The sequence below is a fragment of the Grus americana genome, chromosome 8 (genome assembly GCF_028858705.1).
Source record: "Grus americana isolate bGruAme1 chromosome 8, bGruAme1.mat, whole genome shotgun sequence".
In the NCBI taxonomy this organism is placed as follows: Eukaryota; Metazoa; Chordata; class Aves; order Gruiformes; family Gruidae; genus Grus; species Grus americana.
The window spans coordinates 33,634,852-33,659,667 of NC_072859.1; the positions used below are offsets into that span (position 1 = coordinate 33,634,852).

The 24,816-nt window shown below is 44.3% G+C and overlaps 1 protein-coding gene across 3 annotated transcripts in view; it reads left to right on the top strand.

Moving 5' to 3' along the window:
- ROR1 (receptor tyrosine kinase like orphan receptor 1) overlaps window positions 1–24,816 on the top strand; it is a 168,312-nt gene that overhangs the window by 130,784 nt on the left and 12,712 nt on the right. For all 3 annotated transcript variants that reach the window (XM_054834225.1, XM_054834224.1, XM_054834226.1), the window contains one exon: window positions 23,762–23,889. In XM_054834225.1, coding sequence (XP_054690200.1) covers window positions 23,762–23,889 — 128 coding nt within the window. The remainder of the gene's footprint in view (window positions 1–23,761; window positions 23,890–24,816) is intronic.

Sequence of the window (24,816 nt, forward strand, 5' to 3'; positions counted from 1 at the left end):
TGAAAAACAAATTTATTTATGTTGTCCTAGAGATTAAAACATAATTTTTCTGGTATTTTGATTGCAAATTTCTTCAAATATGAAGACAACTTGGAGCCTGCTCCCTGTGAGACCCTTTGAATGCATCAGCCGCCAGGCTATTACGTTGTTCCATAGTCTTGATGCCATTTTAGGACTCCTCATTGCTATTAGATGAGCAATAGTTACAGTCATGAGAAATACCTGATTTTAGCTGTGAACCCCCCCCATCTATGCCAGCCTTGATTTGCAGGTTCCAGCGTGATAGATGTACTCCACGGTCAACCTCCCTTCCCATCGTTTAAGACTCACGGGAGTCCCATGGGGAAACACTGCCTTCAAGGAGTAGTCCTGGAAGCTGGGTCAGAAAATATTTTCCTGACATTTTCTCAAAGTTTAGGGCATTGGCCATGGGTCTGTGGGTTCAGCTGATTTCGGTTCCCCAAAATACATTCAGGGGAACCTACGTCTCCCTTCCCTTGCTGTGCATGCTGACTGCTGGTGTTGCTCTGAACAAATGGACTCTTCCCAGACGTCATCGTAGGGACATACCATATGATTTTACAGTGGTTAAATGAAGGCTAAACGTGGAAAGCACTTTGAAGGATGTTGTGGAAATGAAAACTCATACTTGGGTAGTGCTTGTGCCTTATCAGCATGAGTTTCTTCTCCTGTGATAAAGCAATGAACAAAATCAATGGCAAGGAGCAGCTTTGACCATTGGGCATGCTTTTCCCATGTTGTCTTTATCAATCTACCATGAGTGGAAGGTTCTGTTCATTTAAGGATTTAATTTGAGGATCATGTTTTTAAAAAAATCCATATGCTCAGCACTTTTTCTTCCCATAATTTATAGGTGCAGAGTTCTGCGCTGATGTGATGGCAGAAAAATAGATGGTCTGACTGTAGCTTAAAAATATAAAGGTTAAAGGGATGACTTCTGTAAAAGATGACAGGCAATGCTAGATAACATAGTAATTCATGTGTGTGTTGCATCCTTATCCTTTCTGCTTTCCTTAAGTGCTGTTACAGTTAGCTAGAGCCAAAAGTCTGACATGCAGATCAGTCTGAAACGAATGAAAGAAACTCCGGCAGAAACATCCCACTGCAGTCCATAAGGAAATCAAGAACCCGAGGTATTGCCGCAGTGTAAAACACTGGCTGACCTCCATGTCCTTCCTTTAACTCTTTTGCGTTTGGCAAAGGTCAGCTTTAAAGCCCTTATCTGCGAGGCTGTGGAGTTACATTCCATTACCGTGCTCTGCGTCTCTGACATAGCTTGAAGAAGCTTCTTTTGTTTAAAAAAAGAAAAAAAAAGAAAAAGCAACCAACACATTCCTGCTTTATAAATAAATCATTATTTTATCTCTCGTTTTGCCGGAAGGTGCTACAGATAGAGCGCCAGCTACAAGCAGCTCGGGGAGCTGGGGGGAGAGTGCCAACGCCTCCGTCCCGCAATCGGGATGCATGCCCGGGAGCTGGGCGGCTCTGCCGGCTCCGGCCCTCGCACTGCTGGAATAGTTTCCGTAAAGTAGATGGTGTCAAGGGCACCTCGGCCGCAGGCGGGAGGAGTCTGGGGAGCTCTTCTGGCAGATCAGTCAGGTTCTGCTGGCTCTTGGTGTAACAAGCCGCAAGCAGCTAATTTAGCCCTTTTTTTTTTCCCGTGGAATTTATGAATGCACACTCGAATTGAATTGATTGAATAATTTGAGGAAGATCAAAGGGAGAATTTTGCCAGGTAACTCATGTGTCGGTGTATACGTTTGCATTGCTTATTTCTATGTGTGTATATATCTTGTACACACATATACACACCGCTGTAGCCATCGCTTCTAAAAATTTCCTGAAAGACCATAACTTTAACATTATTTTTGAAGTTCCCAGGCTTCACATCACTTTGCAACTCACTTTTTATCCACGATCCATGGCAAGGTTTGGTTCTTTAAGGACATAGCCGTGTGTATCTTAACCTCAGGTCTCTCCTGTTGCTACAGAGATCAAAATCAGAAAGGGCTGAGGTCAGAGCACAGCAGATTCGCGGAGATGAGAGAATTTAATATAACAATAGAAAATGGTTGTGGGCCCAGTCTTTTCCATTATTATTATTATTATTATTATTATTATTATTGTCCTTTTTTCTCATTCTGTATTGTTTCCTCTACCTGGAGCGATGGCCCTGAGCTTCCCCCACTCCAGGAGAAATCAGGCACTGAAATCAGAGGAGGCGGAGCACACTTGCGCTCTGTTCGAGAACTGCCGCAACAGCTATGGTGGGAAAGAAAACGAAAATGCCTTTTTACGTGGTCCAGTCTACAAGCGAGGTAGACAAACCCTGCTGGAGTGAAGTCCAGTGGGAAGGGTTCAGGAAAATGCTCTGTATATTCTGTGTCGGAGCTGTGCAAAAACCACACGCAATTTATTGTGTTGTGAGTACATTTCAAAAAGGCTTAACCTGCAGGTGAAATATTTCACTCAACAACGCAGACTCCTGACTTGATTACAGTGGAAACATCGGAAGAAGGGCATGGCACCTCTTGGAAGTATTCTCTAAGTTCGCAAGACATGGTGTTTTAGGTTTTAGGGGAGAAAAACATCTAGTTCATCCGTATTACTGCTCTTGGATGTGCAGTGGTTACTGTGCAGCGGAGAGACAATGGCGTGAATGTAAATCAGACTGGATGTGTATACCACGGACTGGCACCTCCTGAGCAGAGTATACACAGTCCTTGTGTCAGTATTGCTCTTGAACAGTCCTTTTATTCTTAACGGAGCCTTTTCTGTATATATAACCTAAATATGATATTGTTTTGTTCTTTATTTAACCACCGGGAATGAGGAGAGGAGAGGAGGAAAAGAGGAGAGGAGAAGGCTGTAATTTTAAGGGGCATTTGATTCATAAAATCAAATGGGGTTTGTGATTCCCAGAAAAAGCTTGCAAGGCTTGTGAAACCACAAACCCCACAGGATTCTCCCATCCTCTTTTTCAGTGATTAAGATTTTTTTTTTTTTTTTTTTTTTTTTAGTTAAACACATCTGGGTTTTTTAGTAAAACAGATCTTTTATACAGTGGCTCTGTGTGGCTGGATGTCAGCATGGTTCTTTCACCGAGAAAACACATAACCCCTGGCCAGCATCCAGGTGAGACTTGGCCAACTGTGTATTTGATTGTGGATTTCAAAGAGTAACACAGAGACTTTCCCCTTTTGGCCAGAGAAGCTAAGTTTTATAGAAGAAAAAATGCCGATAAAGAGGCAAGAGTAGATTCACCGGAGAGCCGTTCCAGCAGCATCCTGAGCCCGACCTCCCTGCTGCTGCCCGCTGCCTGCCCACAGCACCCCAGGGCTGGGGCACAGGGCTTGACCCCCCGGGATCTTGGTGAAGGAGATGTATTGATTTCCAGTCCTGTGACGTGTTTTGTTGCTGTCGTAGAAACTGCCTCCGTGTTGCTTAGTGACGGTGGAAATTTTGAATGAGGACTGAAGGCAAGTCCCCCGAGTTTCGGCACAGGATCTTTTATAGCCCCGCTGCGTGGTGATGCAATAGCCTGTGCACACAGCATGTAGGGTCTGAGACGCAAACTTGAAGTGGGATATGCTGTGTGGAGGCCAATATAAATATATTTGTACCAAAAAATCATGCGGTATGAAGATGAAGTCTGAGTGGCTGATGCTGACAGAAACCATGTTACGTTCTGTTGCATTACTTCATTCGAGTGAAAATGATACTCCCTTGGTTTTGCCAGGGCCTGAGAGTCAGATTATCTGCTGTGAGCGTGCCAGTCGTGGAAATGAAATTGTTTCCAGGGAGAGCTGGACTTGTCCTCTTCACTGGGTCTTTGATCTGGTGCACGCTTATCTGCTATGCCGCTGTCTCACCTTTTCCCTTCTTCTGATTATTCTGCTGCTGTTTTCCTTGCGACATTGCTGTAGAGTCATGGGCAGTAAGGTGTACAGTTTACCGGGGGGCATGCTCTTGGACTTCCCTGAGCAAGCAAAAATAAATTAAAACCTCTGGGTAACTGTAGTATAGAATTTGGGAAGCCATATTTGTGTCTTGTATTAAATGAATTGGTTATAGGCAGCATTCTAGTGCTTTTTATCTACCTTGGGGTACTTACGTAGCTAAACGTACATGTTATCTGAGAATGCCGGGTTCCTTTGCCTCTTTACCTTCTCCTATATCCCAGGCCACATACGGGAAACTGAGCCAGAGTAAGATTTAAGGTGTGTTTCGTTGCCTTAACGGCAGCTGGTTGTGCTACTTGAGATGCAGCTCAAGTCCCGCTGGTCACCTGGTCTGGGTTGGACACGCTGGGGTGGATTGCCCAACCTGTTGCATGGGTAGCCTGTAATGAAATAGAGACTTGAGCTCCATCTCTGGAGGCGCAGACCAAAACCCGTGCCGCCGGATTCTTCTCGTCTGCTGTGGCCGGGCATCGTCCACTGGTTTTCATGTGAGCAATGCTGCAAAAATCCGAGTTCTTTGCCACAGAGCTCTTACCCCGGTGCTTACTCATGAAGTGGGTTAAATTGTATTTTGTTATGCTGTGGTAAGTCTACAGAAAAGAAACTGGCCTCTAGTTTGGAGAAAGATTGACCTTAGAAAGTGCTTTTCACTTTTGAAAGGGTATCTGATAAATATTTTTACCAATTTTAGCTGAAGTGTTCCACCCTTATCTGCCTGTAGAGCAAACAGAAAGCCCTTCTGTCGTCAGGCGGCATGAAGGAAAGGCATGACACGAAATGGAGACATAGTTGTACTATCTGAAAACAAATTAATTATACCGATGTCAATATTTTTTTAAGCAGGGAGGGAAAAATGAATAAAGTACATTATGACTTGGGCATGGGGAGCCAGAGTTCCCTAATGCATTTTTGTAATACAAAGGAAAAGACAATGTGCTATTAAGAACTGGATTTGTTTTCGTTCTGCGCAGGATCACCCATAGCAACTACATATGCAAATAAATGTTCAGTATAGAAATGGCCTTTGTGGAATGCTACAGTCAGAATTTGAAGAGTATTTGGCCTTTTATTTCTACGAGGCTTTAGTACGACCCAGTTGCATAGCCAGTAGCCCCTGACATTGCACCCAGGATTTGTAGCAGGACCCCAGGAGACTGGGGGAGTCGAAACCTTGACGCCAGTGTTTCATTCCCCTCGTCCTGAAGCCAACTTGTCCGCTTACGAGCGGCACTGTTGCCTGCTCACCACATCTTTTTCAAGCACAAGTCTAGGCAGGCGGCTTCGCGCAGCATCCTGCTACACCCGGCTCACTCGAGCAGCCGCTCGGTGGGACCTCAGGACAGGAACTCGGGCGCTGCTATTTCATTTCTCGGCAAAATCAGTTCTCAGCTCTGCCTGGTGGCCTTCCTCAAGAAGTGGTAAACGCAGTTCTTGTGCTAATTCCCACTGCACATCCAAACAGAGGGGGAAAAAAATTTGGACGGTGCATTTTATACAGTGCAAGAGTTTCTTGACGTACCCGAAGGAGGCAGGCGGTGTGGATTGCGCGTGTATTACAACCCACGGTGCAGATGAAAAAGCGCTCAGCTTTCGGCATGTTGGAAATACTGGATCAGGTCTTGTGCCTTTTTATATTTAGCTGCTTTTTAGTACGTTAATTTGGCCTTGCTGCATTAGTCCTCTTGCACTGGGCTTGTTTGACCGTGTTTGATAAAGGCTGAGGGTAACACTGAAAGGTGGATTTACGCTGTCATTCTGAACTAGGCTCAGGTACCGTATTGTAATTTTTTAACACTGCGGATCTGAGAGCATTTCAAATCCCACGCAGGAACCTGTGGGGAGGGGGCTGATACGTATAGTGCAGGTAGAGGATAGATTTTCCTTTCTCTAATTGGTGATCTCAGTTGTCAGTGTTTATAGAAATACTTAAAGAAATCCTGTAATTATATAATTTGGCCCTGAGATACAGACTGTGTGCATATTTTCCTGTTTTGTTTAAAAAAGGAGCAAAGTGAGGATCACTGAAGTTTCTTCAGTTTGGCAACAGAAAGGTTAAAAAAAAAAAATTAGGAAAGGCTGAAAAGTTGCATTACTTATCCTGATCATCTGCTGCAGCCTTTGGGGTGTTGAGGTTAGTGAGATAGTCTTTAACTGTTGCAAAAAAAAAAAAAAAAAAAAAAAAAATCATTACGTACATTTGGCAGTCTGTGTCTGACTAAGTCTGATAATAAACTGAGTCTTGTGAGTTAGACCAAATAGTCAGAGCTGCCAAGGATTGTTCCTATTAATGCTATATATCCTTAATGTCACAAGGAGGCCTTTTTCCCACTGAACTCTCTGGCAGAAGTTGTCTGGGTAGGAGTTCAATCCACCCCAGGACAGAGGACCCGTGCTACTAAGCTCCACTTAGCTGCAGCTAAGACTAGTTGGAAAAAAAGTATTGACCGTGATTAAAAATATCGAGCCTTCAATATTTGGTTTTATTCCATGTTGAAATGAAGCTGAGACCATCGAGCATTTTTCTCAGAAAATAAATGTTGCATAGCCGCTAGCCCAGAATATACTCGCTTGAGAAGAGGAAGACGCTGGCTCTGCTTTAGAGCAGAGGTATAACCTGGTTTTCCCATTTTTCATGTGGTCATTCCAGATAACAGCTATTTTGAAGCCAACCCAAAAATTCCTTCTGGAGCTGCTGAAAGATTGCAGCAACAATTTTGCCTAAACCACTGCGGTTTTGTGAAACATTCCAGTTTTCAGAAGATGATGTTTTCTCTTAAGCAGTTAAAAAAAAACACAACAAAAAGCTAAAAGGTACTTCTGGGGAGATGGTCTTTAGATGTAGAAGGAAAGAAGGGAAATAATTGTATAACCTGTGTCATGTAGTTACGGTATAAAGTGATTTCTGGCTGTCATGGAATGAGTTAAATGTAACTGAGTCAGAAAGCTGACAAATGAAATTGTCAATCAGTCATCTTTATTATGATTTTCTGAAAGAGAACATTGAACTTCTGTCATGTGGAGCAAGTGCGTATGGTCTTGTTTTACTTAAAAACCTGCAACTTCTGGTGGTTCGGTGTCCTCACAGCACTTTCCTGGGCTTCTGGCAGTTTGCACGGTCACAGGAGTTGGTCAGGGGTAAGGGAGGAAATAAAGAAATAGTCAAACATTTCAGAAACCAGTTAATGTCTGAGGTCATCTCCAAGGTACAGTGAGATTCCCCGACGCCGTAAGGCCTTTAATTATAAGGGAAATCCTATTTAAAGGCCTATAATGTTTCTGTGGTTGTAATAAAATATCCTGCGCAACCAGGTAGTAAAACCTCAGTGGGCAAATCTCAGTCTCATTCTCATTTTGTTCTTCTTTCACTTTAGTGCTCGGCTGTTGCTGATATTCCTTAAATCCTCTTCTGCTATTTTCAGTTTGTGTCGATGGGGGACCAAGAAAAGGAGGAGCAGTGAGGGATCTGTCGGAGGTTCATCAGATAGTGATGGCTCAACTCTGGGCACAACTTCCAGCAGGTTTTTGTTTTAGCTGCCAGCAGGCTGAAAAGTGAATTAAGATGAAGCATTTGAAACGTTAGGGTAGTGAAAGGTCTAGTTGCTTGTGGTAGAAATTATTCAAGAGAACAAGAAATAGTAATAATAATAATAATTACAGTATTACAAAGAGAGCGTGGGTACTGGAGGGTGGAGAGGCAGTGTCTGTGGCTGCTGCATGATGGATTCGTTTCCTGTCCTGGGTTCTCTTTCACCTACGTGAAGAGTTGTCTCTGTCCATCTGTAGCCCCCTTCTTCCCACCCCTCTTCCCGTAGGCAGTTTATGCTTCTCCTCCCCATTCAGGTGGACTCAGCACTGAGCCTTTGCTTTTTCCCCTCACCCGACATCCCAGGACTGGGACCCGGAGCCACGTGCTGGACCATGGCTTGTCTCTCAAAATCGCTGACCCAGCCAGGAGCTGGGCAGCTGCAAAATTTCCTTCCTTAATCACCCCCCATGTATCTTTGGATCTTCTGATTGCATAAATGGTTCCGTGATTATGGGGTGTTTCTCCTTCCACCATGAATAGTGTCCTACCTCCCTTGGCCTGGCCCGGTGTGCCTGCGGGGAGCAAGCTCCTCCGCTCCCGAGGGAAGATGAGTAGAGGCATGCTTCAGGCATCCCCACGCTCAAACGGGTCCCTCTTGTGAAGACCACCCGAAAATCAGCAGTTTAGAAGGGCCACCCAATGCCATTGGCCACCACACCACAATCAGCCAATGTCAGGAGTGTTGTGAGCAAGAGCCCCGTGACGACAGGACTGTGAAAGCCCACGTGAAGCTAGAGGGAACGATCCTCACCCTGTACTAACAGTGCGGCTCCTCATTGCAAGGATGTGTCAGTCACACCAAACTCAACTTAAGAGTTTACCCTGGACTTCCGCAGCCTTTCGGAGAACCGGTGGTTTCAGGCTTGGGGCAGGTGTTTATTCAGTCTAGTAAAAACATTAAAAATGGGAATAAATCTGTATTGACCCAAGGTGCTTTCACTGCTGCAATATGGTGTAAAACCTATAGGAAAATGAGTTTTCCTATAAAGATAACATCACTGTGCAGCCCGCCTGTATGTAGTTACCTACTCAAGTGCAGTTTGTGTTACTTCATCACAAAATCATTAAGTGCGAGGAAGAAGATTATAAGGTGTTAGATTATTTATCCTGATAATTAAAAACACGCATGACGCTCTAGCTTTGGCCGTTCAAAGCAATAACCCTGGGCGACTTCAAATACTGTAAAAGGAGTTAATCATCGATTTCAGAATGTGTCAAGTTTATTGATCTTGTTAACAAGAAAATATGTGTGTGGTTACCTTGGTGGGGATGGAAAACAGTTATCATCTCACCTGTTATTAGTTGGATGCCATTATTGATGCCTGAGCCAACAAAGATCTGCGTTAAGCAAAAATTAATCACAAATGTTACCCTGCCATAGTTGTCCAGGCAAATTTCTTGTGTCAGTAAATTTACTTTAAATAAATAAATTTTCTCTTGGTCCTGATTTTGCTCGAGATGAATGGGCACATTCTTTTGCTGCAGTTCTGCCCGGCAATTAGCACCAAGAACACTTTGCAAGCTGATCCCCTTTCAAGGTTTGCAGCTAGTTTAGAGCTTTGGAGGTTTTAGAGGTGAGAAGAGACTGTTAGACTCCATCTAACCATCCCAGGGACAGCACAGGCTGTCGTACTTCTCTCAGGTATGTTATGTTCCAAATCCGGTGGTTTTGAATTAACTAGAGCACATCCTTGGGAAAAAAAAAGAAAAGAAGTGTCACATTGATTTTATCTGTCTTTAATGTCTGAACATGCTTGTGCTGTGTCAAGTCAAATGCCTTTATAAGATTCTAAATATACAAACGTTATCTTTATAACCCAACTCTTGACTTCGCCAAAGCTCATCTGAGAGGTCTCTTTTCCATCAGCTCCTGGGAATTGCCACCAGCTCTGTTACCGCCTCAGATCCTGTGTTCTTTGGGCTTCCTTTCAGGCATTGCACTGTTTTTTCTCGGACGGCGTAAGATCGGCAGACATGGAGTCGCTTGGGTCTTTCCATGATGCGTGGCTGCTGGGCAGTCGGTTAGGTCGATCATAGAAACTTTGTCTTCTGTAATTCTTGGATGCAAGCTGTCTCAATCTATGTTTAAAAGATCTGGGTTTAGCAGATGCTATCTAATGTCTTCTTTAGTTCCTTTTGGAATAGAAACTATTTTGTTATATTTATATAATAAATAAATAAATGCATTTTCTCTGCATTATTGTTGACGGTTCCACTGTTTCCATCCTGCAAGAAACAAATATGAATTATAGGAGAATCTCTTAATCTTGGCCTTAAAAGCATAGTAAAAGCCTCTTCTGTACTGTTTGCAGCTATGCTAGTTTCAGAAATCTTCTCGTTTGACTTTTGCTTCTCGTGGTAATTTTTTAGCATTTATTTAAAATTTGGCGGTGTCAGATTTTCCTCCTCAACGGATGCAAATTAGCCCAGACACAAGGAGCAGATGAGGATTTGACCTTCCGTAAGGGTACTGTCTTTTGCACGTTTGAAAGGAACAAAAGATAATGAAAGAAAATATTATTCTAGCAATGATAAATGTGAAGGAGTGATCTGGAGAATGTTTGCTTTGTGTTGGGGCAATAGTTGGCATCAGGAGCTCTGACCGTTTCAGAGTCATCTCGGTCGTATGGGGAGAAACCCAGAGAAACTCCGTAGATTTCTGTGGGGCTGCTCTGTATTTTTTCCTCAGAATAACATAGGAATGTTGCTCCATCCTTGGCCTATAAGGCGTTTTTGTGGGACAGAATAGGCAGTCGTGGTCTTGCCAACATAAAGTTCCTCGGCTGGATGAAAGGAGCAATGGTATATAAATACCAGTGTTTCCTTTGATTTTCGTCTCGCGCACACTGTGCATAAATGGCTTTGCTACATGGATGGTATGTGTGCATGCCTTTTTAAATGATCTTTGGCTTAATCCTTATTTAATTTTTTATGCCATTGTAAAATACATGTTTTATGTTACCAGACCACGATAAGAGTTAGTATTGATACAAAACAGCATTTCACCTACTCAAAGATAAAAACCAGCTTTTAGATTTGATAAAGTACAACTGCAAAAGTATGCCAGGACAGCCTTGATTAAAACAAGGCTCTAGAAACAGTTCTGTTATCTTAAATAATATTTTTCCAGTGGGGGAATGCATTAATATAATACATAACATGCATATAACCTTATCAATACCAATTAATTTCAGAATTGCAGCTAAAAATTGCAGCTCAGCCCATCGTACCGTGGAGGCGGGTGGGAAGTTTGGCAGAGAGGACTGCGCTTTCTTACTGGGAAACGGTGCAGCCGGATGCTATAAGTACCTTGAACATAGTTTGCATGAAAGTATGCAAGTCATTGTGTGCAAAATGTCTTAGAAATTCGTTATCCATTCACAGTGGCAAGTTGGCATAATTACTTCCAATGCAAAATTCTGTCAAATTACTATTCTCAATTGCTGACACACTAGAATAATAGAATAAAACTAAATAAAGCAATTGGGATAGTTTTATTTGTTGCATATGCAAGAATTGCATATCCTGCAAACTTGGACAAGTCTAGAAAAATACGTACCTTTTCTTTCTTCTGCCACTTGAATTGTAAAAAACGTGGTGCTGGTTATGGGGGGGGGGGGGGGGGAGGAAAATGCTTTTTCACCTTGAATACCAATTATTGGCTGTAAATGAGCTGCAAAGTGGCATTATCTTACATGCTTTCTACAGACACCTTACTGCAAGCAAGCTGGGCTTTTCTTTGAGTTGCCCAAACACTTTAAGCTGATAGTGTTTCCAGGTGCTTGGCCTTGCAAAATTACATGTTTCCATCTTTATTTACCACAATAAAAAAATAAAAAAACTCACAAATGGAGGACAGAATTTACTTAATAATTCTTTTAATGCTGTTGCCAGAAAATAGGCAGGAAGATGTGTTGCAACGCCTTCACTCTTTTGGGGTAGCAGGAGGAAAAGGCAGCGATTGCTTTTTTTTTTTTAAGAACAAACGTTTTAGAAGGGATTTGGCCCATTTCTGAGTAGAAAGCTGCTATTTTTACACAGTTCTTGCTTTAAATCAGGCATCCTTCTCAAGACTAACCAAAACATGAATCTTTTGGTCCCAAGACGGTTACTGGAGTGTGGCTGCTTCACGCTGGTCTCTGCAGCCTAGGTAGAGAGGGAAAATGCTTTTAAAGAAAACAGACACGTTCTCCATACCTTATCTGATTACCGTTAGGGAATGGATGGGCGGATCTTAATTTTCACTGAAGCATATTTTCACTCATGTTTGTTGTCTTAAGAATGAGTTTCTTATCTGGAAAGCAATCTTTTTCACAAGACGTTCTCAGTTTAATATAACTCATGATACCCTTTAAAGCAGACTGGCTATTCCCAGCTGAGGAGCCTCTATTTATGTGCGTCTGTCAGGAGCAGAATTTATGATAGACCTGCAAGTTACGTGAACTTTAAATGTTTTCACAGTTGTTAAACTTGACCAACTATTTCAGTAAGACTAACTGCTTAAAACGGTTTTGGACTTACCAGCTCCCCCCAGCCGAAGTATGAGTATTATGCTCATAAACCCAGCAACCCCCAGACTGCTCGTCAGCGGAGAAAAACGCTGTAGTCCTCCCCGACATAATTCCTAGGAAGGCCGTTTAGAAAAATATGTTTTCTGCTAGATTGTTTTTTGAAGGAATCTGCAATTTCAAATCATCTTTTTCAATGTAGTAGCTCTCCATCCGCCATCCTTACTTTGTAGTGCCTGGCCTCTCCCCGGTCCCATCAAAGGGAACCACGGGTACGTATTTCAGGATATGTATTTTTACATGCCTGTAAAATTAGTTCTCTGCATCTAATTATTGGTATCTGACTTTATATTGGGGCATCTAACAGCGAGGCAAAATGCTGAGCAGGAACAGGGCTCGTGTTGGGGTACCGGTGTGCCCCCGTGCTCAGACAGCCCTCGCACACGCCGTCTGCTCCGGCGTCTCTTGGGGCAGAGCTCAGCAATTCAGCTCAGCAGCTTCGGCAGGACCTTTGAAAACTTTTGCTCAATAAAAGAAGAAGCAATATAGCTAATTTTTGCAATGAGTTTGTGCTTATGGTGGTTACTGTTATTTTTGTAGCGGTTGCGGACTATAGTAGTTATGGGTGCAAACTTTTGGTCAAATAATAGTTTAAACAAGCTAACATTATACATATTATTTTTAATTAACTTGTGCTGAGGCATGTGTTTCACTTTTAATTCAAGTGTCAGATTTGCGCAGTCTGTTTTTCGTCATGCTTAAGGTTAAAATATTAGGTCACCAGAAGAAAGACCTATTTGAGTCACATAAGACAAATTAAATGTTAGAAGGAAGGGGAGGGGAGGGAGGAGCAGAAATAAAGCTGTGACTTCTAGAAAATAAGGTAAAGCAGGAAGGAGTTAGTGAGAGATAAAATGGGCTGCAGAAGTCCTGAAACTCATTGCGTAGTGCTCAATATTGATTCTTGGTGCTTACAAGTTTTGTATCGGTTAGGCATAAATAATTCAAAGCTGAATTTGCAGAGTCCTGAGGCCCAGGAAGGAGCAGGGTATGGCCTTCCGTAAGAAGTCCCTCCCGGGCAAAGAACAATCTGCAATAATTTTATCAGGGAATAAAGCAGGACTTTAAGACACGTTGCCGGAGAACGGGAAGTTTGGATGTCCTTCCATAGGAGAGAAAGAAAAAAACGCATAGGATGGAAAAATAGTTTGAAAACAAAGATACTTTCCCATGTTATTTAAATAGTCTATGTGTTAACTCCATAAAAGTTGTCTTTTGCTTTAGATTAAATGGTTTTGGTTTTGATGTTCCCAGTTATGAATGTTATTTCCTGTGTATTGCAGAAGACTTGGCTATCCTGGTGCAGCAGGAGGTGTGTATCATACAGCAGCAAGCAAAAGCTCTTTGCAGAGCACTGGAGTGTTCTCGGTCCTCGGCACTGAATAAGCAGTGGTTGGAGAGACGGGAATCATGAGCAATGCTAACTGCAGAAGTTAAAATGTTCATTTTTCCTTAAAAAAGGGACATCTGACTAAAGAGATTTAATGTCAGGCAAACAGAAAGGTGTTACTTAAAGCTTTGTTATTATTCTCACCCCCTTCTAATCACAGGGGTTCAAAGTACCCCTGTCCCCGCTGTTTCCTCAAACCAGTGCTCCTCAGAGGGCCCAGCTCCCTGTGCGTTAGAGCCTGGTTATGCTGCACTTCTGGCGTAAAGAGACTTTCTCACGTGTTACCAGCTGCATGAACACTCGCTCTGAGGCCCCATTATGCCTGCAGAGAGGCAGCAAAATATTTGGGAATAAAGCCCTTCAAGTCCAGATCGAGCCACTTGAACGGTGTCTCAACTTTGATTGTATTTCTCTTATATTTAAAGTCCTTTTTTTTTTTAAATGTATCACAGAGGTGCACTTCTCTGTGTATTATGAGGGGGGAAAATCAAATTTGTGGGGGAGAGAGGCAATGTAATCTGGAGCTTATTTTATTGCTTAATGAAGTCTAAACAACCTCCTTAACTTCATGTAACTAAATAATGAATAAATTCCTTAGTAGTGGGGATTTTTATCTGACTGGAGACTGAATACAATCTAAGTATGTACTTTGTGATACGACTAATTTGTAGTCCTGTGAATATTCTCCTGGCAGACCCCACAGAGGCAGAAAGGTGAGTTATTCTCCCCTTCCTATGTCAAAAAGTGCCGGCCTCATGCCGCACCAAACAAACCTGTACTAATTCTCCCATATGGCAATGCTATAGATGGAGAATGGTCTCGGGGGAATATCAGCTTCCCGGTCAAACAGGTCACTTAAATACTTTTTGTGCATGTGAAAGCAATGAGAAGTTTGCCTAAGGAGCTCCATGGGATCCGGTGGTTTGATATCACTTGTACAAATACAGCTGCACCGAGCCGTGATGGTTGGGCACGGGTGGCTGATGGAGATGCAGCAGTCGGGCTGTAGAACACTTAGAGGCTGCTGATAAAACATGTGTTCAAAGAGGTCCCAGTTAATAAGGATTTGGACAAAAATCTGAGGGATGGGGCCGAGGCGCTGAGACAGAGGAAGTCTCTTCCCTTTGCCTGTCTCTCATATTTCGTGTCCAGCTTCCCGGCACAGTGCCCGAGGGTTGCGCTCTCGCCTTGTGGGATGGGGATGTGGATGTGACGTGGTCCGGTCCTGTCCATCTGCTCCCGAGGGCCTGAGCCCCAGCCCTCGGGATACCGAGGAGTTTGGTATCGCTCAGAGCAGAGCGGCTGCAGCCGATTTATGGGGTGAAGCCGATGATCGTTCCATCAAAACCTCCTTATCTAAAGGTTAATGCCTGATGAGAGGCGGATAAGGAACGTGTGTGCGAGATCATTGCAGCTCCATGAGGGAATCCAGGAGGAGGGAGTGTGTTTTTCTGTGCAGTACAAAGGTTTCATAGAAGAGGCAACGTTTAGCACTTGTAATCTTATCCTGCTTGACTGCTCTTCAAAAACATTTTACTTTTTTTTTCCTCTGCAGCTAGAAACTTGGATGAACCGACCTTCCAAACATAACCTTAAAATAGCTTTGTCAAACAAAACATAAGTGCAAGAAGTTTCCTGCCATTTCCATAACTACGAGCATATGATTTGCCGTTCATCTTGAATAATGATGTAAGAAATCTGCCAGGAAAGATCCAAACGCCGTTACCAGGGTTGTTTCCTAACCAGCTGCAGCTGCTGAGCAAGCACGGCCGGCTCGCGCCCTCGCTTGCAGGAATGCCCGTTGACTTTGCAGGAGGAGTTTTGGTAGGGAAGGGGTTGTTAGAAAGTGTTTAAGAGGAGAAAAAGAGTGAATCTCAGAAGCTAACGTCCCACCTAGTTTATTTAGTTTCGGTCAATATCTAAATCAAATTCATGGCCATTGTTATCGAGCTTTTCTAGGCAGCTTTTGCTTCCCCGAAAGAAGTCATTTTGATAGAGACACTAAAACTTTCTTACGATGACAAAGAAAAACACGCAGTAATTGCTTTGGTGCGTCCTTGCCAAGGGATTAATTGCATGAGAGATGTATTTTATTAAGCTTCCAAAACTGTGGATGCTGCTGCGCTGCCCAGATGAGGTTAGTAGAAAACACATGTCAGCTCTCACCAGAGATGTTTATGTCTCTGCACAAACCTGCCTCCTTTCAGCACCAAAATCCTCTGCGGAGAAGCGACTGGGGGAAGGGAGCGCAACGATACACAGCCCCGAGAAACACTCAGACCAGTATGTTTAGGTAATTGTAAGACTTCTTTCGGGGATCAGGGAATTTTGTCTGTCCCTGTTTTAGCAGGGAATGGCCATAACGTGGCCTCAGCGCTGGCCCAGGCCGCTCGGTGCTGTCCCACGTGCTAAGCCGTGCTTAAACAGCAGCCCAAACTCACATTAATTTTGGATGCTTTATCCGTCTCTGGATCAGAGGCATCATGTTAAACCCACTATCAGTCTGGAATGTGAGATAACAAGTAAGTAAGTAGTTACTTAAGCAGGTTATATTTGCTTATTGAATTTTATTATTATTTTTAGGAACCAGGTGTATTAGCGGTGCTGTGGGACTCTGTAAATTTAATGATGTCAAAGGACAGCATTATTAATTTTTTATTTTATGCCTATGCTTTTCTAGTGAACCATTTAAACCCTAGCTGCCCTGCAACTTTAAAGGGGTGTCAGAACAGCAATAGCTTATATTACACAGAACTTTTCCTTAAATTGCTCAGCGACGTGCAAGTCTGGGCAATTCTTTTCTTTTTACAAAGTAAAATGCAGCCCTCGCATTTCTGAAATATTGTTATGAAACAGAGCCAACATGTTCCCATTTTCAAAGCGAGGCACAAGCAACTGGGTTTTGCTGTGTGGAAAGTATGACTGAACATTATTCATCTGTTTGCTTTAAGGGATATCTGCCAAGTAAAAACTCCTTTCATTTTATTCTGTGTGAAGCTGGAACATGAGTACGGAACAAAATACAATTTATTTAACAATGTACAAATAATTTATACAGCATTAATGCATGTACAGAGGGTGTATTGCATATATGTAATAATAATTTATTGATGCACCTTTTAATTAACTGCAAAATTTTCTAGAGCACGTTTGTTCCGTCCGTGCTGTCACCTATCAGCATTCATTACGAACCCAACTTCCCTAAAGCGACACCCTCCGTAACCCCAGTTTTAGGTCGCCAATCCGTGGGTGCATGAGTCGGGCGTTGAGCAAGACCTTTTCGCTGCAGCTCTTGGGGGGGCACAAGAGTGTCCCCAGGCGCCGTGTGATCCCCGGCTGTGCCAGGAGGACTTACCCGTGCCAGGGTGACAGGAGCTGAGCCATCCCCTTGCATTTCTGTTGTCCCGTTGCAGCAAGCAGCGGTTTTTCCTTGGAAGAGAAGGGTATGAAGCACTTGGTTGTCTGAACTAGGCAACGTTGGCTGCATTTTCCCATCAGTACTCTGCTGTTGGATATAAATTATTTAGATAAACAGCTCTGACTGGTTTAGTGCTATAGTAGAACATATTTTTTTTAAGTGAGACAAAACGCTTTTCACTTTGTAAGTGAAAAAAACGTCTGGACGGTCTTCACACAGAGCCAAAGATACTCCATCTCCACTCGGTAGATCTCAGAGATAATACACCACTTATTTGCTTTGCTCTTCAAATCGGTTAATCTTCATAAATCAGTCTGGCTCTGCACGCACACCGTAATCCCGTGCTGGCTTTACACGGCCATCTTCCGGTGTCGCTGAACGCTACGATGTCCTTTCTCTCCCTGCTGCTTTTATTAAACCCTCCCTGCCTCTTTGTTCACTCCCCTGTTGACATTGCTGTTACTTAGAGATTTCCTTACCAAAATAACGGTAATCCAGTGATCCCATCTACCCAACTAACTAACAGACCCGAGCGTAAGGAAGTGTGTATCCTGGCAGGCTGCTGTTGGAACAGGCATCGGGAGGGAGGGCAATGCTCCTGCCTCTTGTCTTGGGATGCTCAAAGCATTTGGGACTTTGTCCTGCCTTGTCCTACATCTCTCCTTTGCCCATTTTTGCTCAAGATATCAAAATTAGTCCTGTATTTATGATTTTTTTCTCATTGGGTACTCATGTAAATCCTTCTTAAAGCAAAGGGGGGAAGAAAAAAAGAAAAAAAACAAAAAAAGAAATCTATGGGGTGTGGTAGAAATGACCACACAATTACACCATCTCTGAAATATGTATTTTTAATACATTGGATATTCTAAAAATGAATACAACATCATCTCACAAGGTTCAGTTTTTATATTAATTTATTAAATACTTCTAAGTGAACTCATGTTCAAGCCTGGTTACAAAGCTTTTGCTAAACTAAGTCCTGGACCTGTTGTTGACATTTGCTGGGAATGTTGTTTATATTTCGGTAATTTCTGGTAATTTAGAAAAAAACTGGCAAAGAAAAGTCAGGATGTTGGGAAGTGGACTTTGACAGCGAATCTTGCAGAAATGGTTTGTATTTAGAAACCAGGCTGCAGAGATGCATTTGGATGAGGTGGATACCGCGCAGGTTTAGTGCGAGCCGATAAGAAATCGCAAACTGATTGTTACTGCTTCTCTGCCGCTGCTGCAAGCTACTTTGCCTGGTTTGCGTGGGGATGCCTGAAAAGCTGGGCAGATATATCCCAAATTCAAGTCAGAGGCAAGCAGAAATGCTCCCCGGTTTCAGGCTGCAACAGGAAGGCGCTGCGCTGGGAGGCAAATCAACCTTTCCGTTCGCTGGAGCCGTCACACCGTGAGCAGAAGAGATAAAGAGATCTCTGCAGACACAGCCCGTGTAACTACCTCCTCCAGGATCCCAGCGCAGAGTCAGAGATTTTGGTCCTCCCTTCCTCTCCTTCCACGTTTCTATGCGTTACTGTATCTGCCATAAGAAACAACCCTCTGGGGAGCTGCCCTGAACGAAGCGCTGTCTCGGGAGAGCCTGCTGCGCTCTGTCCTGCTGCCTCTGCCGCTGCTGCATCCGCCGGGAAAAGGGCCGGGGAGGTTGTGGCACGCGGGAAGCGGCGGGCATCAGTAACGGGGTGACGCTTGCGGAGAGCAGCACCTCCATCGCACGCACGAAGCGATGCTGCGTTTCGACACCGCGGCGATGCAGCAGTGCCGCGGCGGTCCCAGACCCAGTGATGGATGGCGTTCCGGTCTCAAACCCCTCTGCCTTTCCATCCACCGTCAGAACTTTGCACGTGGAGCTGTAAGCGCTCTTTTGCTTTCATGTTTACCTCTTCGGTGTGCCGAAGGGGGGCGAAAGAGAATGTACCAGACAGAAGAGAAGGATCTTGCTGTGAAGTTAGGCAGCACCCAGAAAACCATGGGGAGGGTCTGAGTGAGAAGCAAAGGGAAGGAGGAGAAGCATGAACTTGCACCGGCCATTCTTTGGTTTAGGGTTGGTTTATTATTTTGTTACCATTTCAGTATGTGAAAAGCTGCTGGTGACCCAGGGTTGACAGGTGTAAATATTGCTAGCGCAAACCAAAAGAAAATTAAAAGAGGGGAAAGTGAACCCAAGTGGTGACAGTGAATTCTTTGTCAGTTGTTGGCAATTTTTTTGGTGTGCTGTGACTTGGTTTCTCCTACTGGCTCTGTCTGGGTGACCCTTGGTGAGACCTTTGCTATCTTAAACTGTATGTGAAGGACAGGGTCCTTTTACTCCTACAGGCACTTCCTTGTATTTGGATGTACAGAGACATGAAGTACCTTATTACAGTGCTGATCTTTCCATGCAGCTTCTGTGATCCGTAGAAAGAAAGATGCTGGTCAAGTTTGGGCTGCATGAAGACCCAGAGCATCCCACGTTGATACAGGCTCTAGATTAGGACAGATTACGTTAGTGAATTGGTGTGGACGCCCTTCAAAGCTCTTACTCAGTCTTCTGTAAACTTTGTGCAATCAGATACTTAAAGACACCTGAGTATATTGTAAATTTAATCCGTGGCATTATTATTACATGAAGCCAGAAGTATTGTCGCAGGGGGAACGGGAGCAAGATCTAAATGGGCAAGCTCCAAGATAAACATCAATGCTAGAAGTATTTAAAGACTCAAACAGAAAACAGAGTGGAAACCAAATCTGAAAAGAAATAATCTTAAAACACTACAGCGCTGTATCATCTGTCTGTCATTAAAATCCAGTGCTTTCCTTTTTCTTGGGTAGTCTTCGCCAAACGGTCGCCAGGGCTTTGCGGCCAGGGCTTTGTGGGGCGCAGGCAGCAGGCACCGCGGGGGGCAGCACCCAGACCCCCGGCTCTGAGGCTGGGAGGCTGAGCTGCCCCACGAATATCGCTGAAGTTGCTCCTGCGAGCTGGCGGCCGTGGTTTTCACCTGCTGACTGCTTGTCTCTCCGGTTCAGTGGAGAATTTGCACAAGTGATTAAGTCCATTCCAATCAGTGATGCCTAGGGCTTAGACTGACTTCCATTTCATTAAGATTTAAGCTTGTCCGTAAATTTTAACACATTAATTGCCGAATCGGGCCTAATTTACCTCCTGGTTGAGCCAAAGGGACCCATCCTTTTGCTGTGGGTAGCGTCGGATCAGGACCGTGAAGCAGGTACACGTTTGAGCAGTGCTGCTGTGATTTGCTTACAAAAAGGATGTGAGGTATGCAAACCGTGAACGATGTAAAAGGAATCGGCGATCTCAGCCTCGATCCCAAGCAACCGATAGCTGCGGTTTAAAGCCAGCCACCGAAGCGGCTGCCAGTTGGCAGCAGGAGGTGGGGAATGCGTTTAAGCCGTGTAGGAGCTCCGCATGCTATTGTGGGCTCCGTGTCAGGCTACGGCTCTGGTTTTGGATGCAACGTCTGGCGAGCAGAGGGGTGTTCAGCCTCGGCGGCGATCTGTTCAGCAGGAAATGATCTTAGATGGAGAGCTGGTGACCGCCCCCCCCCCCCCCCCCCCCCCCAAAACCCCGTTGTATTGTGGGGAGCAGCAGTGCAGGGAATGTCAGTCTGGTGCAGTTGCAGCTGCGTCGGCAGCGGCGTTGTCTCCAGCGCTGCGCTGGGTATCGCTAGGTACAGCTCCAGTTGTTCCGGTCAAGGAACAAAGGGCTGATGCCCAGGGAGGCCCTAGGTACTCGGTGTCGGCATTTCCATCCTGAGCTTTCTCACAGAAAAGAGCTGCAGGAGTGAGGGAGGGGAAGAGACGTCATGAGGAGATGCAGAGGCAAGAGAGGATTTCGTGTCACCCTGAACGGCTGACGAAGGATGATACAGAAACGGAGCCAGGGAGTGAGATGTGGCCACTTGTTCACTGACGAGCGTGTGCCAGTAGCCGCAGCGACGTGTTACCAGCCTGCGATCAGGACTCCTGGCATGGGAGCTGCTATTTTGGGCTCCTGATAGCTGTCGGGAGCAACAGATGAACCTCACAGCCCAGTACTTCCCTTCTTTATCACCGTGCCCTGGGGGAGCAAGTCGGGGAGTGGAGACCAGGGTACTGCTGCCATACTCTGGTGCTTCTGTTCCTTGCATTTCATTTATCCTTCTGCCCCATTATGGAGCTGATTGCCAAAACAATTCCAAGTGGTGCCTGCTCCGTTTGAGCTACTAATCTCATGTTTTACTTCTGTGAATTCAAGGCTGGCATGCAGCCCCCGGGGGCAGAGGTGGCCAAATCCAGGCTCCCCTCTCTAATCTTCACCTTCTGAGATTATCTCCAAAATCCTGCTCCTCCGGGCGTTTCCATCCAGGTAAACTGGTGTCCCTGCTCACTCGCAATCCTTGCTGCGTGCAGCTATTGCGGTTAAATCTTCTTAGTTCAAAGGTGAGCCTCAGAGTGAAGTGGGTTTGCTTTGCTGATATGTTAATCACATTCCTCCTGGTTTTGTCTTCTCTGTCTAGTTGTGTGCTTAAATTGCAATGCTTGGTCGCCTTCAAGAGCAGGTGCTGTTAGGTGTTGTCCCTGAGTTAAATTCCGTAATAAATTACAATAAATGAATAATAAATTATATGCTATTGATTAGAAGATGGAGAATAGACCTCCAGAGCCTTCAGTAGCTTTTGTGGTTTTTCAGCTCAGGTTTCAGCTGTTTCGTCTTCAAGAACCAACAGAGTAAAAATATTTTCGCCAGAGCTGGCTCCATGCAGAAACACATGGATGTGGTTGTATGTCTCTGTTTACGTATCAGAGTATCTGTGTTGGCTGGGTACTATCTGTTATCCGAGGCGTCTCAGCCTACCATTGCTCTAGTTAATGAAGAGTTTAATTGGCAATTTAAGGGTTGTGCTTTTGCAATCCAATTTTCAATGTACTTGGGAACATCTTGGGACCATCATCCAATGAAGCCTGGCCCCCTTCCCATTGATTTCTCAATTGAAGTGAGATGTTTGTGGAAGGAGGTTTCCATCTCTACCATCCCTCTTTCCCACCCCCCTGTCTGCACAGTCATAAATTACTGCAGTTAATTCATGGTGTCTAGCTTCTCCCGGTGAACTGGAAAACAACGCTGTGTGAATCCTAGGACGGTACTCTGGGGCTGAGGAGTGCCGGGAGATGTTCAGGGTGTCCTGGAAGGCGATCCCAGCACTTCTTCCTGCTAATCCCATTAGCTCGCCCCGGCCGCTGTGACAGGGCGCTGGGGAGCCGGGCTGCAGGCTGGCCGTGTGCTGAGCCGTGCACACAATGCAAGGGTGACTTCAAAGGGGCTCCCTGCAATTTGCATTTCCAAGCTCTCACAGCCAAGGTCTGCAGGAGGGGATGAAAGTGTCTTTTGTTAAACTTAATGGCAGAGTTGATTAAAAAAGCTCTGATTTTTCCCTGTTAGTGGCATAGCCTGATTCCACTGTTAGGCTTTCGGCATCTGGGGGAGGATGAATTCTGGGGAAAAAAAAAAAAAGCACACAACAAAAGTAACATGTTGCCTACCCAGCTGTGTTCGTACTCAGGCATATTCCAATATCGTTTGTCCTAATTTGAGAGCTATGTAGTAGCTGTCTTGGGTGGGTACAGGCATGAATAACAAAGAAATTATTAGCAAATTTTCATTAGGCATCTCCCTTTTCCGGGGCCTCAGCAGAGCTGCGGTGTCTGCCTTGTCAGAAAATGGGTCCCAAATATCTCCAACCAGATTCTCAAAGTGAGAAAGTGAAAGGGCTGATTCACGCGGTTGGGTGCGTGTTTCAGCGATCACATATGCAAAGCCCTCCTCAAAACATCCCTGAAACGATGTGCCGTGTGCCAGCACGTAGCTGTTGATTATCTGTTCAAAATAAGCAGTGACTGGTCTGGTCTTCAGAGGTTTAGTAATTTCCTTTCTTTGCTTTGTTTGAAGAATATTGGCAAATAATTTCACATCTGGATTTATGTATTAAATGTCTCCTATATTGCATAAAACAAAGCACCTAATGAAAGAAATCTGTCTATTTAACTCCTGTCTTAGCTTTGGTTCTGTTTTAGCAGTAACTCTTACCACACTCCTGGAAGACTGAAGAAACATTTCCTATTTCAGGGCTATCAGTGCTGGGAGTGGTTTGATTTTCTATATACACTATAAATTCTGTCTCTGCTAGCATGACTCTTCCTGCTATGTTTATCAATATTAAGTACAAATTTGGTTCAGAAATAGAAAACAGTATGTTAGCTGCTTTAAATAAGCATCAATCTTTTTTTTTTTTCCCCCCAGCTGTTTATGTTTTCTCTTCTAATCAAGGCTGGGTATATTCCTGAATATAGCCTTCCCCCTCACGCGAAAAACATTCATTTCATACACATTAATGCATATTCTGTCTAACCTGAAATGCCACTGCCTGCTTTTACCACACAGCTGAAGGGGATTTTTGGGGTTTGTTTTTTTTTTAAATAATATTCAAGATCTTGTTGAATATAAGGATTATTTGTGAGATACTGAGAACTACCTGCAGCAGTGTGGGAATCCTTGAAGGTTAAAATCACGTGGGGCACAAAGGCCGTGCCGTGCCGTGCCCCCTGCGCTACCTAAAGACCGTATAATCCCTTATCACAGGCTTTTAATGGAGGGGAAGGCGGGATGCGGGCTCCTGCCCCGGGTGAGCCTCACCCAGAACGAATCGCGGAGTGGAGACAAACGCAGTAAGCCCCTCGCGTCGGCCTCTCGTCGTACCGGTGCCAGCTCCCCGTAGTGACGTTTTGTTGCGAAGTCGCATGTGAAGTGTTTCACCCTTTTGTGTTTATGATTGATTTCAGGGACGAGTATGAAGAGGACGGGTTTTGCCAGCCCTACAGGGGGATCGCTTGCGCACGGTTTATTGGAAATCGAACCATTTATATGGAGTCTTTGCATATGCAAGGGGAAATAGAAAATCAGATTACAGGTGGGTAAAAAATGCGCTTGCTTCTTCCCCATGAAGCTGTCTTTTCCCAAAAAGCTGCTAGAGTTTTATAAACTCCAATTCTATTTTTATTTGCTCTTTATCCTCTCTCGCTGTGAGCTTCCCACCACAAAGCTGGCCCGGGACTCCTGCGTTGTGCGGTGTCAGTGGAGGGAGTCATCTGAATAGTGACGACCTGAGCAGCCTTCATGTCTCTGCTTAGCCAGCTCCCCCAAAACAAACTAAAAAATGTTTTTCCAAGGAGAAGGGGCTGTGTATTGGCAACTTCTGGGAGGCTCATGGCCAGGCTACCTGGTGCTGCTGTTACTCAAGAAAATTTTAAAAGTGAAGGGAGACCAGACTTAGTTGCTTTTTACGTGGTTGAGATCATTTAGGTGCTGCATAAATAATCCAGCAGGTAGTGGTTTTCCTTCAGATTTAGTAAAGAACCAGTTTTCATGATTTTTCTGGGAGATGCTGTGCTGAGGGGCATGCTGAATTCAAACTGAGGCCTCATAGATATCATGATACTTCTCTGTATTTTTATATAAATTAACCTTGGCCATACCCTAGCCACGTTAATCATCATCTCTATATGCAGATTTTCTCTCGCTGTCAGAATATTCCAAATTTCTCTTCCCTTAGAGCGTTCTTCCTTTGTCTCCAAACACATCAGCATGGCGAAAAAAGCTTTTGCATTGCTCACAGGAAAGGCCGATGGTTTCTATACAGCCAATGGTTCAGAATCGTATGCTATTTTGTTTGAAAAGTCATTTGGGATAGTATGAAAGCTGTCATCTTCCACGAAGGAACTGGTACTGTCATCCTGCCGCCTGCAGCAACTTTAGTTTTTACCTGTTGGGTAACAGGCATCCAAATGTTGTATGACTTTGCAAACCATTAGAAATTACTTGGGGGATGGGGGGGAAG